Source organism: Glycine soja, chromosome 2 (assembly GCF_004193775.1).
Source record: "Glycine soja cultivar W05 chromosome 2, ASM419377v2, whole genome shotgun sequence".
In the NCBI taxonomy this organism is placed as follows: domain Eukaryota; kingdom Viridiplantae; phylum Streptophyta; class Magnoliopsida; order Fabales; family Fabaceae; genus Glycine; species Glycine soja.
In genome coordinates this window covers 47,924,737-47,940,445 of record NC_041003.1, presented here as the reverse complement: position 1 = coordinate 47,940,445, position 15,709 = coordinate 47,924,737, and the positions used below count along the sequence as shown (strand labels likewise).

The 15,709-nt window shown below is 28.6% G+C and overlaps 1 protein-coding gene and 1 pseudogene across 1 annotated transcript; both read left to right on the top strand.

The window, feature by feature from the left end:
* The first annotated feature begins 7,128 nt into the window (after window positions 1-7,128).
* On the top strand, window positions 7,129-11,489 carry LOC114400723 (leucine-rich repeat protein 1-like). Its single transcript, XM_028363335.1, has 6 exons — window positions 7,129-7,593; window positions 8,497-8,568; window positions 9,130-9,273; window positions 10,258-10,329; window positions 10,434-10,505; window positions 11,126-11,489. Exons 1-6 carry the CDS (start codon window positions 7,364-7,366, stop codon window positions 11,196-11,198), a joined length of 663 nt encoding a protein of 220 aa, XP_028219136.1. The 5' UTR covers window positions 7,129-7,363; the 3' UTR covers window positions 11,199-11,489.
* LOC114376920 lies at window positions 11,281-15,645 on the top strand (annotated as a pseudogene).
* The last annotated feature ends 64 nt before the right edge of the window (window positions 15,646-15,709 follow it).

Below are 15,709 nucleotides of genomic sequence, written 5' to 3'. Positions count from 1 at the left end.
TCTACATTTTAACATTTAAAAAACAACTTAATTGGTAAAAACTTATTGTGCTCACGACTGGTAAAATCATATTAGTAGAAATTACTAAATTTAACAAAATCTTTTTTATTGAATGTTAATGCAATTGTATTTTAAGAATTCAAAATCACTTGATTAAGTTGGAAAATCATCCTAGCAGTTAATATTCATGCTCGATAGTATTATGAATATATCATTAAAATTATAAGTTCAAAACTATATTTGAGAAGTAATTGTTTTACCAAAAAAAAACTTAAACATATACAACATTTGGAAGAATAATTTGAAAAAATATACGATATTAATGAAAAATATTTATAATAAAAAATATTTATTATAGGTCAAACAATACCATATTATAATAACAAATATTTAAACAGAGCCATATTATAACAGATTAAAAAAATATGTATTTAATTAAGGAAAATAATATTAATTTGATTTGATATGAAAATATTATAGGTTTTATTCACTCTTTGTAGAATTAAAGTCAATCTTGTTTTGAATTTAAAATATTTCTGTTTTGAAAGTTATTATATTTCTGGTTAAGTCAGTGTACATTTTATCTAATTCAATTGGTTGGTTGAGTAAGTTATTTAAGTGTTATAAATTATTTGATATTGCATTTAATTCCTACGAAATAATTAATTGACATTTTATATATTAAGCATTTTAATTCATTTTGAATTTGAATTAAATTAAAAGTCAAGATATTTAATCCTAACATACTATATTAAAATGCAGATACATTTCTTTTTGAATCTTAATTAAACGGAATTTAATAATATTGTATACAATCTTAACAAAACCTAATTTAATTTAATTTAATTTTTAATTTGTAGATGTTAAAAGAAAACATCATATCATGTTATCATCGTTAATATTCCTGCAATGATTTGAGTTAAATTCTATTTGATCCCTTAAATAAAGTTACTGGAACAAGACTTTTAAATAGGTTAACTTATTTAAAAAATTAAGGCTTGACTTGTTGGGCTGTAAACTCACTTTAGCTTATTTAAAGACAATCATTATTTATACCTTTCAATTTTACTAATGTACACTTTTTTCTTTAAAAAACCCAATAAAGTGAGTATAACAACATAACAAACATGGATCAACTTAAAAGGTATTTGGTTTCCATTTTTTTCCTTCTAAAAATTTAAATCTGATATATTTCTCCAGATGTTAAAATTTTAACACTTTCATTTTTAGAAAGTATTTTTTGGAATGTTAAATTTTCTATTTCTGAAAGTGTCAAAATTTCAAAGTTTTGGAAAGTATTTTCCAAAAAAAGAAATTCTTAAAAAAAATTATAAGATTTTGTAAGTAATCATAAGAATGTGAATCTCATTGATGCATTAATATTTTACTCACGGTTATGAGAATTTGTAAGTTATCCTAAGAATGTAAATCTCATTGATGTGCATTAATATTTGGTTATGAAAATTTGTAAGTTGTCGTAAGAATGTGAGTCTCATTGATACATTAATATTTTACTCACGGTTATGAGATTTTGCAAGTTATCGTAAGAATGTGAATCTCATTGATGCATTAATACTTTACTCGTGTTATCAGATTTTGTAAGTTGTCGTAAGAATATAAATCTAATTGATGCATTAATACTTTACTCACGGTTATGTTAAATCTTCAAAGTAAAATAACTACTAAAATCGTGTTTCATTTGTTGATTCTCTCATGATTAAGAAGTGAAGTTTTTACAATGACAAAAAACACAATCAAACACATAAATTCTTTTGACAAAGATGTCATCTTCGTGAACTATTCCAATTGTGCAAAGATTACTCCCTTAAAATGCAATTTGGCTTTCCTTTCTTTCTTCAAAAAATTGACTTACATAAAGTATTTTACATAATATTAAAAAATTTAAAATTCCTATAAAGTATTTTTTAAAATATGTTATACTTTTAACACTTTCAAAAAAAAAAATTAAAATCATGAATATTCTTCATTCAAGTCAATTATGTTTAAGTCAAGTAGGATCATTATGAATGATAATTTTTTAAAAAAATATTTACCGCACCTGCATATCCTATGCATAAGTAATATACATGCTCGTAAGGGTGGGTAAGCGGGTCGACCTGTCCCGCGTAAGACCCACCCGCATAAGCTCGCATTGGCAACGGACTGGGTCAGCCCGCTCCACATTCTTATACGGACCTAATGAATTGGTCTGTCCTCGTCCTGCGAACCCCGCGGGTCAAACGGACTGATCCACGAGCCTAATTTTAAAAGAATTTCAATTTCAATAAAAATGCAACACAATCAAATTAAGTTCAACACAAATGTAAATAAAATATCAACAATTAGTCAATTATATCAATAAAATAAATAATGTCTTAACAAAAGAAAATCCAACAATAAATTTAATATATGAAACTTAAACATCTCTAACAACAAATGATTTCATATTTGAAGTAACTTGAGCCTTTTCCATCTCCACATCTTCATATTCTTTTTCTAAAACTTAAAACAATAATAAATATTAGAATCAACTCAAGTTAAGTGATTAAAAGACAACAATCATTACACATTATTTACCTTGCTCATCAAATCCCAGTAACCAATTTTTAGTACATATTAAGGCTTGCACATTATCACCAACAAGCCTAGTTCGATATTTGTTAAGCACCCATGAGCCAATACTAAATGTTGATTTGGAAGTCATAGTTGTAATTTAGATGCTCAAAATATCACAAGCCAACAACGAAAGATTTGGATTAAGCGGGATTCTTAAGGTGCTATAGTTGGTGGGATTCTCAAACTAGGGATTAAGCGGGCTTATGGACAACCCGCGGACCCTGCAGGACAAACCCGTACAGTCTGCGGGTTAAGCGGGGCAAACCTAAAAATATTGCATAACCATGGACTATTTAAAAAAATCGGTCTGTTACTCGCGCAGACCATGAACCCTGCGAGTCAATCCATGGACCTAGGCCCATTTACCCACCCCTACATGCTCTCGGGCATCTAAAAGTTATATTTTGGAATGTTTAAATTTTTGCATTTACATTAAGAATAAACGAGAACAATAATATTTTTGGAAAAAAAAGTTATATAAAAGGAGGTATGTTAGTAAAGTTCGGAGGTGTAAAATTTTTATATAGGTGTATTAGCCCACTTAAAAGCTTAGTTCATATTAAAAAGATACATGTGTTTAACTACTCTCTACATGTCTTAAAAAAAACTCCTCTCTACATGAGTTAATAGGCTAATAGTCTAACGGGAGAAAACTGTGTGTAAAAAAGCCTAAGATCTTTGAAATTTTAAATGACTGCTGCTCAAAGCTTGACACAAATTTAAAAATAAGAGGACTAGGTTTTATAAGAATAAGTCTAACATGATTATAAAATATGAGTTGATTTTTAATTCAACTACACAATATATCTTCGCATTCCAAAAATGAATTAATAATGCTTTAGGTTCATTTATCTTCGAAGAGAACGAAGATGAACATTAAGATAAGAAGATTACATGAATAGAAAGTCCTAGTAAGAATTCCTAACCCTTGAAGTTTTTCCTCGTCATAAATTCTGTTACCAAATTAATTTTGTTCATTACGTGAGAGAATACCACAGTAGGCACAAATCCATATGCTTAGAGTCTATATTGTAGTTGTGTAAATGTATGATGCCCCGTAAAAATACTCATCGAATATGAAAATGAAGTTTAATATCCATCATCTATTGCTATAAGATCATTTTATATTATTATTTAATTATAAATTATTATTATAATCACTTTAATTTGCCGTTGTAATTAAATAATTATGTGAAATCTTTTAAATTGTCAGTCGGTATATAATTATTTTTTCTCATGAAAACATCATATTATACAAAACAATTTTGTAAAAATTTAGCTTTTATAAAATCTAATATTAACTAGCTTTAAATGATTATTTAGATTTTTTTTTCACTCCTGATATATTGGTTCATAAAGACACCGTTTTTAACAATTTTCAATTACTTAAAATGATTTGTATGTTTCTAACATTATAAAATACTTGTTACGCAATATTATACTTTTATTCACTTACAATACATTTGAGATAGAAAGATGAGGATCCTTCTAATAAAAATAGGATTATTATAAGATAAATGGAATCGTTGACAAAAGTCACGATGCAGCACCACAGCCATAAATAATTAATCAATTTGGATTCTCCCAACCACTTTAGGTAGTGTCAGTAATGGTGGTTACAGTTGCACAAACTTATCATTATCACACAGAATACGTCACTTACCAAAAAAAACAATATGTACAAATATCCATTTATTCTAAACATTTAATGTGTTTCTCATTTTTTTCTCTCTATTTTTTTATTATAACATAAATTCTATAATATCAATATTTTTTCAAAAATATTTCATAACATAATAGATGTGCATAAAACATTTATTCTTACCAAAATGTATTGGACTTTGCACAGACTTACCACTATCACACAGAATATGCCACTTACAAATAAACTGGAGTTTTCTTCCAATTTTATTTTCACATGTGTTTTTAATCTCCCTATTAAGGAATTCATAAGTTATTGTTTCAAACAATACGTTTTTAATTCGTATGTTATTTCTTATTAGAAGAATTAACTCCGACGCATTATAAACATTTCCAGTTTAAGTAAAGCTATATCTTTTGAGCGATATATCATATGTCATTTTAAATTATTAAAGTTTACATGTTAAAAATAACATTTTTTTTATCAGTAAAAAGAATAACATTTATATTTATTATTTATTTAGGCATCCAATTTTCTAGATCGTTGTAATTTTTTTTGTGGTTTTGTCCTTTTAACGTTTTTTTTAATGATTGTCCTTTTAACTTTCTGAAGTATATAAAATATTTTTTATTTATTGTAATTCAATAAAGATGAAATAAAACATTTTAAAGATAGTATGACTTCCTTTTATGAATACATAATTTGATATTAAAAGATAATAAAATTAAAAGTTTAACAATATTCTTGTCATATAATTTATTTTATAAATTCACTTATGCATGCAAATTAATTTATAATTTTATAAAACTCATAGGAATAAGTTATTTTAAGTTGTGTATTTTTTTTTCGGGGGAAACAAATTATATTTTATACGATTCTATTGTAGCATTGTAAAAGTTTTATGTTTATTTCTCTGTTTATATACATCAACAATTTTGAATCTCTGTTAAGATGTTATTTATTTAATATCTTTGAAAAAAGAATAAACACAATTTTTTTTACAATAACGTCATATAAAAATGTAATATAAGAGATTTTTTTTTATCAATTCATTAGTTTTTAGAAAAACAATTATTCTTTCCCTTCTCTTTAGTGCGTGACATCGACTCACGAATAAGTACGGAAAATTGTCGATAAAGTGAATATTAGAAGTCAAGAGAGAAACAGAAGAAAAAATAAAGTTTTTTTCTTTTAGTTCACCATCTTTCCAAAACCTTTATCGAAGGGAGCCAGATTCAAGGTCAGTTTCATTTAAATAAATACAATATTAATAATAATGAAGAACAAAGATAATGTAAAAATAGGACGTATGGTAGTATAGTAAATATTTTTACACTGTGATATAATGATATTATATGTATATAGGGTAATATTATTTTATAATAATTATTCCAAAAAATCATGCCTAACATATTTTTTAAATAGTTAGTAGTACAAAAATATTACATTAACAACATATAAAAAATAAACTAGGCAAAAATAATGTCAAATGGTAAATTATGACTTTCTTAAAAATGAAATTGTGAAATAAAAATGTCTGAACTAATACAAATTTAATAATTTTATAAGAATTTAATTAAAATGTACTTATATGATTCAACTCTTTAAAAATAAAGAAAGATAAAATAAGTAAATTTAGTCATGAGTAAAAAATAATAATTACTATTTTAATATATTTTTTATTTGTAAAATTAATTGTATCAATGGAGTAGAGAATCACATTTCGATTTTTTTTCGGATGATGTGTTTATATTGAGGCTATGTTGTGATGGATGAAAAGATAAAGAGACTGTAAATTAAAGTGGTTTGATAGAGATGGAAAAAAAATGAAAGATTTGAATTAAAATGATTAGGTAAATAATAAAAAAAGAAAGTAAAAAATAATGATTAATCAAAATGTCAATTGTACTTATAGGATGTTCACTTCAAATTTTTGTTGAGACAATTTTTTTTCAAGAAATTTAACGCACACAATCAGTTATGTTAGTTGAATAATCAGTTAGCTTGCCAACTCAAGACTAACACGACCAAGTTTGAAGGTTTCAATTCCTACAAAATTAATTATAGTAATAATAAAGTTGATTATGTATGCAAAAAAGCTCAAGGGTGGTGCTCTTAGAGTCAATTTTAGCAACTAATAATTTGTTGTACTGTGTAATCTTCAATAACTACAACTATCATTCCCCCTTTTATGTGTTTAGAGGAATATTCATAAAATTTATTTTAAATGAAATTAAAATTAATTTTGAAATGATGTAATTTATATTTTAATATTTTTATTATAAAATTAAGTTAAAGAAAAAAATTAGATCCAACACATAAGTTAATCAAAATTACTTTAATCCAAAATTAATTTTAAAAATACAAAATTTTTGAATTTTTTTGTCAGCATAAAATTAAAAATATACAAATATATCTAAAATAAAATTTTTAACATAAAATCAAACAAACATTTCTCATTTTGAGATGAAAGTTAAAACACATGACACCCTCACTTTTTTCAACACTTTCACGTACCTTTTAACCTCCACCAAACACCTTCCCTCACAACTTTCACCCCAGCTTCAATTACTTTCAGCTGTGAATCATTCATTCCCTTGAACCAAATACTACTTGTTACTATTTAACAGTATTTTGAGTGGAGTCGTTTTTTTTTTAAAATTAAATGTATAACAAAATATAATATTAATTTTTGAAAATGTAGTAGTTTTTTTTATTGCAATTACTAAGTATTTATTTTTTCTCGAAAGTAATTTCTCCTCTTTAAAAAAGATCAAATTCAATAAAAAATAATTTTGGATTAATCGAAGGTAGTATAAAACTCATCTGAAAAAACTAAATATAAAAATGAAACAAGAGCGAGCATGCCATGTTTTACTGCTCTGTGTTATTCCCAAAGCCGATACTTCCTTTTCAAGTCTCTTCTCTCTCTCTCTCTCTCTTCCAAAATAAGATTCTTCCCTCTCTCTCTCCAGAATTTCCTCCTCCCACTGCTTCTTTCTTCCTTGCAGCGCGATTGCTGCATCCTCCTCCAATAAGAGCTCGCTGCTAGCGAACCCTAACACGGCGGCAACGTGAGGTGTTCGGTTGAAGTTCAGATCAGCCATGGCCGCAGCAACCCCCACTTCTCTGCGGTTCCTCCTCTCCGTTTCCGTAACCCTAACCCTAACCCTGCTTAACCTCGCCGCCTCAAATTCCGAAGGCGACGCTCTCTACACGCTGAAACGGAGCCTCTCGGACCCTGACAACGTCCTCCAGAGCTGGGATCCCACTCTCGTTAGTCCCTGTACTTGGTTCCACGTCACCTGCAACCAGGACAACCGAGTCACTCGAGTGTATGCATCCTCTCTCTCTCTCTCTCTCTCTCTCTCTCTCTATCTGTTTTGTTCCTTTCTGTGATGCAGCTTTCCTAATTGTTACTGTCTGTTACTTTAATTTATTTATACTACTGCTATCACTTTTATTTATTACGCGGTGCTGGTTTTAGCGAGTTTTGTTATTTTGTTAATTGCTTTATGAAATCGAAGGATCCTCCGCGAGGTTGCTGGATTCGTCAAATTACTTGCTATTAAAAGTTATGTTTAGATACTTTCTTACCTGTTTGGTGCTTATGTTCTCCATCATTGGGATTATTTTTTTTTATGTAATTTAACTAGATGTTTGATTTTCTGGGCGGGGGATTATTGTTGCCTATGGTATGATACGGTTCGTGTATAGATACGCAGAGTAAATAGTCGTATCGTATTAATATATGAAAATTGTTAGCTTTTAAAATAATTACCCTAAAAGTTATTACAACAATGATTTCTGATTGATCGACAATACATAGAAATTCAACTCATGCGGTTATTTTTACAATATGTAGGATATAACAAGTGTGAGATGCGTATCTAGATATGCATTAAAATTCATAAAAAATAGTTTAAATTCATGTTTCTGTATTGTACTGTATACATGCTTCTATTTCTCATATATGGCTATATTAGATTTTCATTTCTTTTTCTAAAGGCTTGGATACTTCATAGTTCACATATAAGTATTGGTGAATCATCTATGAGTATTGGATCCATAAACGTGTCGGATAGGATACATGAAGAAAATGAAAGTATAGGTTCTTCATAGATTGTTGCTGTTAGTTTAATTGGTAATAGCGGAATGCTAACTGAAATGCATGGGATTGATTGATTCTGTTAATATTCTCTCCACGTTTATGGTGATAATTATGGTGCTTTCTACAGGGATCTTGGTAACTCTAACCTATCTGGACATTTGGTACCTGAACTTGGGAAGCTGGAGCATCTACAGTATCTGTATGTTTTCTAACTTTGCTTTATATTTTTTCCCCAATATTGTGACTTTAAGTCTGTTAAATGTGGCTTTATGATGCATTGATACAATATGTGTATCATATGATAGGTATCTGATACGACGATATGATTATCCTAAAAATGTATCAGATATGGTACGTCCGTACACGTAAGACACTTATGTACAAAATAAAAACTATAAAGCATTGTTGTCATAAATCACTTTCTATTGTCTAAATGTAGGAATAATATCAATCTCATTCCTCTCTTGAGATCATCCATAAAGAGGACAATTTCCATTTTTTGCTAAAATTAAGGGACAATGCTTCTATTTTTCTTTATTATGTTTGAAGTTTGATATGTAGCTATATTAGATTTTCAAGACATTTTAAAAGGTTTTGGACATGTATCATATATGTGAAGCAAATGAAAGTATAAGATAGTGTTTCATATTGTGCTCTTATTATTACTAAATTGGTATTTGCTGTGGCTCTCTTATTGTTGTGAACTATAGCATTTCATACCTGTTAGTGTTTAATGAGGTTTTCTTTTTATTGGATGTAGTGAGTTGTACAAAAACAACATTCAAGGAACTATTCCTCCGGAACTTGGAAGCCTGAAGAGTCTAGTTAGCTTGGACTTGTACAACAACAACATATCAGGCACCATCCCACCTTCATTGGGGAAATTGAAGAATCTTGTCTTTTTGTAAGTCTGTTTAATAACATATTTTGACTGGACAGATCTGTGGCATTTGCTTTCCTTTACTTTCATTTGAATTTATTACAAGACTTCAAATGATGCAGGCGAAGTACAAGAACCTTTGGATAGCAACTTATTGACATTGGTGTTTTTCAGTTATACATTTTATATTAAGTTTGGGAATGGACAATTTTGGGTTTTGTGCTTGGTGTTAAGATGCTGAAACTGTAGGGCATATGTTTGATGTTAGGACGGTAGATATGAAATGAATTGCTTCCAATATTCACATGCTCAAACCCAAATATAAACCTCATTCATAGGAGGAAATATTAACAGAGTGTTTATTCAATGGAAATAAAATTACTTACTATCATATCCTTAAAATAGACAAATAAAGCCATTAAGTAAAGCATAATTTAGTCCAATCAATGTGAAAAATTTCTCCCCTTAAATCCCCCCTGCCATAATTGAGTGAAGAGTGATTCTACTTTTCTAGTATGAATCATTCTGATTAAATTGAGACGACTTCAGTCCCAACATTGAGTGGTATGATTCAATCTAAACAAATTAGATAAATTAAAAGGTCCATGTGTAATATAGAAGTTCTCATTCTAAAAATTTCAGTGTAACATGTCTAAGCACAATCCAAAATCCTTCATAAATCAAACCCCTCTAGTCAGTGAATGACCTATTGAAACCTATTTACTTTTTTTAGGTGGTAAAATACTTCAACCTAGCTTTTAGCTTTCCCGGAGTCTGAAATTTATTCAACCAAACCTGGAAGCCAAGTGACAATTTAAAATAAAATTAATAAATATCAATCTGAGTTAGTAATCCCATTTTGAACTGCTGGAAGCTGTTAGTGTTTCAACTTTCAATATGATATGGTGTGACATACCAGATTCTTAACTGGTGAGACTGTTGATTATTATTTTGTGGAATAAATTATTCAACACTTGCATGATTCTCTCAACTGTGTTTCCTTTGCAGACGACTCAATGACAACCGACTAACTGGCCCAATTCCCAAGGAACTGTCTGCTGTTTCAAGCCTTAAAGTAGTGTAAGTAACAATCTTGTGTTTATATGTTGATCATGATAAAATCATTTGGTGGTATCGTGAAGATGTGTGCTTTCAAAGAGCCTAAACATTCACTTTATTTTCAGGGATGTCTCCAACAATGATTTATGTGGTACAATTCCTACATCTGGGCCCTTCGAGCATATTCCATTGAATAAGTAATTTCTTCTTAACTCTAAGCATGTAGCTTTCTTCTTATTCTCCATGTGGTTCTATTCATGTTGGTTTTTGCTCGAGTCTTTTCTTCTCTTCTGCACCTTCTTTTACTATTGTTCCTTCCTTTTCTTTTTCTTTTGGGGGAGGGAAGGGGGTAACAATGAGAAATTTAGTAACCTTCTCTGCCAAATGCTGCTCCCCCTTGCAATTTTTGTTGCTTAATGGTTAAGATGTTGTTGGTGTCCTGTTCACATTCTATTTATGGAGGTCCTGTTAAATTGTGATGATAATATTTGATTGTTATTTGTTGTTGTGTGTGATGATGACACAAAGTGTATGTTATAGGCAATTTCCAATTGTATAATGGGATCGTAGGAATGACAAAGATTTTGGGAGGCTGCCCTGTTACAATGTATTTGTGATGACAGGGAATTTGATTGCATTTTATTGTCCTATACAGTTAATTATATATGGTCTTCCTGCATTTTTCTGGTGCACTGATTCTGTAATCATTTAAAGTTTGCCTTCTAGATTCTAGCTAGAACATATTTTCTGCTATCTGGTTATCTTTCTTCTTTTCCTTTACTTGTTGAATAAATGTTGTTTTGTTTCAATGCTGTAGCTTTGAGAATAATCCCCGCTTGGAAGGTCCAGAGTTGTTGGGACTAGTAAGTTATGACACAAACTGCTCGTGAATAACGTGATGTGGTAGGATCTCAATCTGCGTTGAATTATATATATGTATTCTAAAATTTAAGTGTATTACCTCATAGTGTAATGGGAAGTGGTAAATGTAATCTCTGGTATATGTAAATTTACATACTGAAGGACATTGGAATTTGTGACTTGAATATCTATTGATGTAATACTAGAAAAAAGATCGACTTGGTCACTCGCTGATAAAATATTTGTGACGCATTGCTCTCCATGTTATTGGTTCTTTGTCAATGACAATGCAAGTGTTTATCGCCGTGGTATTCACTTCACACATGTAACTTTTGCTTGGTGTCACTGAATATCGTGTGCAAGGAGAAAACAAAATTCTTTAAAAGATGGTTTACCCCGCATGAATTGACGGTAACAAACTGGTTCGTGTTATTAGGAATATTCTCTTGGTCAATTTCAAGGTGACACTTATGAAGCAAAGGATGCAACGAAAATGACAAACAAGACCCACAAATAGGAGTCTTGTGTTACCTTTTGATGGTTCGAGTTAACCACTCAGAATTTTGAATAATATCATTTTAAGCAGTACTGGAAGTGTAATAATTATTTTTGGGGGAATAGTTTACTGGTTTTCACTTTTCAAGTGAATTGGCCTTACCTTCTGAATATATTGTTGGCTTCAATTGACAATTAACTAGGGAACAAATAAGCTCATTTTTTTAGGCTATATAATATTGTATCCTTTTCAAACAACTCACCATTAGAGGATGTGATAATGTATGTTTATGTATTATATATAATTATTTATAAAAAACAACTAAAAAGATGAGTTATATATATTTTTTATTCTTTTCTACACACTCTGATCTGATGGTAAGTAAAAGGAGATGAAAGATGCCAACTTAATGAAGTTAAAATAAGTTATTTTATTATTTAAATATTAAATAATATTTGATATTATATATATATATATATATATATATATATATATATATATTATATAAATCACAAAAATATTTTATTTATAAAACAAAGTATTTATTTTTGCTGACTAGAAAAGAAAACAAAAATGTTGTGAAAAATATTTCCATAAAATAGGATAGAGATGGCACTGCCGCTTTAGTATGTTGATTGGTCGTGATAATAGGCACATGAGAGAAGACAAATCTTTGGCATTTTTTGGAATTTTCTTGCTGCATCGTGTAAACTTCTTTTACATCCAATGTTTTTATTAAAATTCCAAAATTAACCTGTTAACTTTTTTTCTTTCTTCTTCTTACACCATTCATTGTTTTGTTCATAACCATTCATTATTGTGAGTGGTGATCGAGCTCCTCCTTTGTTGTTGTGTCTGATTTGGTCGAAGCACATTGTTACGATGGTTCATTGGCAAGTGATGGCGGTTGGTGTTGTAGTGTAACAACGGATGTATAATGTATTTTTTTTCTACAACTTCAATCTGTATTCATATAGATTTGCAATTCGTATAAAACTTATGAATTTACAATCCGTATGAAACTTACGGATTGACCATCCGTATAGCCTACAAATATTTAAAAATATATATTTTTTTATTGATTTATTTTATAAGTTTAGTTATATTTTTATTAATAGGTTTAATTAATCATTTATTTTCTATAGTTTCATAATTTGTACCTTTTAGTCCTTATAATTTGAAAGTTGTATTTGTAATCCTTATAATTTACATTTTAATGCTCTTTTAGTCATTTTTATTTTAAAAGTGATTTTCTAGTCTTTATAATTTGTATTCTAATTATCTTTTAGTCTTTATAGTTTGAAAGAGGTCTTTTTAATCACATAGTTTATATTTTGCTTCTCTTTTAGTTCTATTAATGAAAATATGATTAATATTATTAATTACAATTAACTACAAAAATATTAGCAAGTAATTCATAAATAATTTATTGAGATATAATTTGTAATAAAAAAGAGTTGATATTTTATAACTAATTTGTAGCTAATTATTATATATATATATATATATATATATTTTTGTAGCGAGGACTAAAAGATAATAAAGAAAGAGTTAATATTTTTTTTTTAGAGTTTGACTTTCATATTTTATAACAAAATTTTGGCCATTCTATTAATAAAAAACTAACTAACAAATTCGCTAATAAATCTTCTAAAATTATATTGTATTATACAATGTAGTATATTTTAAATTATTCATCAAAATCAAACTATAATTTAATTTAAAATATTCTATAAAGTACTATTTAATAATTTGTAAATAAATATTTTATTATTTTTAAGTAACTATTTCAATACTTTTATATATTCATAAATCAATATAGAAATTCTTTTTTTTAAATTTTTATACTTCACATCACTAATTCTAATAAACTAAAATATATTATCAAAATCTAAGTGTAATTTTTTTATTTATTTCTAATAAATGACTACCTCATTATTTTATAAATAAGTATTTTAATAATTTTAAATATTTATAAATAAATGAAGAAATTATTTATTTTTATACTTCCAAACACTATTTATATAAATATTTAATACTATTAGTGTAATGATATTTATATAAGTACATCAATAAAAAACATTTGTCATATACAACATTACCTTTTCTTGTTTAACTAAATTTCACAATATATAGTTATAAAAAATTGGATTTTTTGTTATTTAACAATTTTATAAATAACTATTTTAAATATAAAAATTAATTAAATTAGTTATATTTTAAAAATAGTTAAATAACAATATAATTTATACATTGATTTTTAAATTAAAAAATTTGTAAATAAATTATTTATTGAATAAATTAATTATTAAAAAGAACTTAAAATAAAAATATAATTAATTAATTAAATAAATTTTTAAAATAAAAAAATATTTATTTATAAAATAATAAAATAACAACAAAATTTAAAATTTATTTTTAATTAAAAAAATTAATTCAAATAATAATTTATTAATTAAAAAAAAATAATTATACGAATCCGTATAATTCATATGAATTGACAATCTATATGGATTATATGGATTCTCGATCCATAACATACTACAGATTCCCATTTTGTAATAACATAGACAAAATAAACTCAGTGAATTCATGGCGACGAAACAATAGGAGGCGGGAACTAGCGGTGTGGTGCAAAGGGAGGGATGAATGAAGGGGTTAACAGACGGGGACCGGCGTGACGTAAAGGGAAGGAAAGGAAGATTGAAACAGCAGTGTAGGGAGGAGGAGATTTATTTTAAAATTTTAAGTGAAAGACAATTTTGTCACTTCACATAACTTCTTAGGTGCACAAGAAGTTACACGGTGCAGGAAGAATAAGCCCATTTTTCTTCTTATGTTTATTTTAGCTCTTTTACTTTACTACCTTGTCCGTTTATAATCCCAGGCCCAGGTCCCATACTTTTAGGCACATGGTCACAGGGATTAAAATAACAGAGAAAATAAAAAAAAATGTATTTATAAAAGTTAAATATTTGTAATCATACTACATTGTGTTAATAACTGCTATTAACTCAATGTGACTCAATTGATAATACACTTTAAATTTGTGAGGAACCGAACAACCTCCACAACACTAAGATCGTCGTAGGATTTTCCTTCTCAACACACAAAAACTTGTTGATGGATACACTAAATGGGCCATTAACAAATGTCTTATTAGCATTGCCAACAACTCCTTACCTAGGCTCCATTAGGTTTAATGTGAATGGTGCCTTTGACCCAAAAAGTCCTCCTGACAATTTCTCGGAAAATTATGACATCTCGAAACCTCCCTTGAACCCTAATTCAAACGTTGGAAGTGGGGTTTACATGTTTCAGTTTAACCAAGTGGTTGATGTGATACTCCAAAATGCTAATGTGATGAAGGGAGAGAATAGTGAGATTCACCCTTGGCATTTGCATGGGCATGACTTTTGGGTTTTGGGGTATGGAGATGGGAGATTATGAATCCAAATTCAACTTGAAGAACCCATCATTGAGGAACATTGCAGTATTATTCCCTTATGGTTGGACTGCTTTGAGGTTTAAGGCTGATAATCCTGGAGTTTGGGCCTTCCATTGCCCCATTGAGCCTCATTTGCACATGGGAATGGGTGTCATTTTTGCTGAGGCTGTTCAAAACGTTAAGAGTATACCTAGGGATGCTTTTGCATGTGGCATTCTCAAGAAGGTGCTCATGAATAACAAAGAACACAACTGAAACTAGCAACCACTCGTGTGTGTACACTTAGTTTGTTTAGTTTATCTTTCTTTTGTGTCTTCTTCCCCTCATTGTTCTGTTTGTGTGTAGTCATGTTGTGCTTTTATTGTGATCAGTTAGCTGGCTAGGCTTGTTGACTACCTTATGTAAGATAGTCATGTCTTGTTCCCCTTTGTTGTATTTATTTTCTTTGCTAATCTGTGTACTCGAAAATTTATGAGAAATGTGTGATCAGAGTTGAGTATGTTTGGATAAACTTGCTACATTTGCAGGCCAATGCTAAGTGTTATTTTATATATGGCTAGTTATACTAACAATTCTAGTTTATTAGCTAGTGTGGT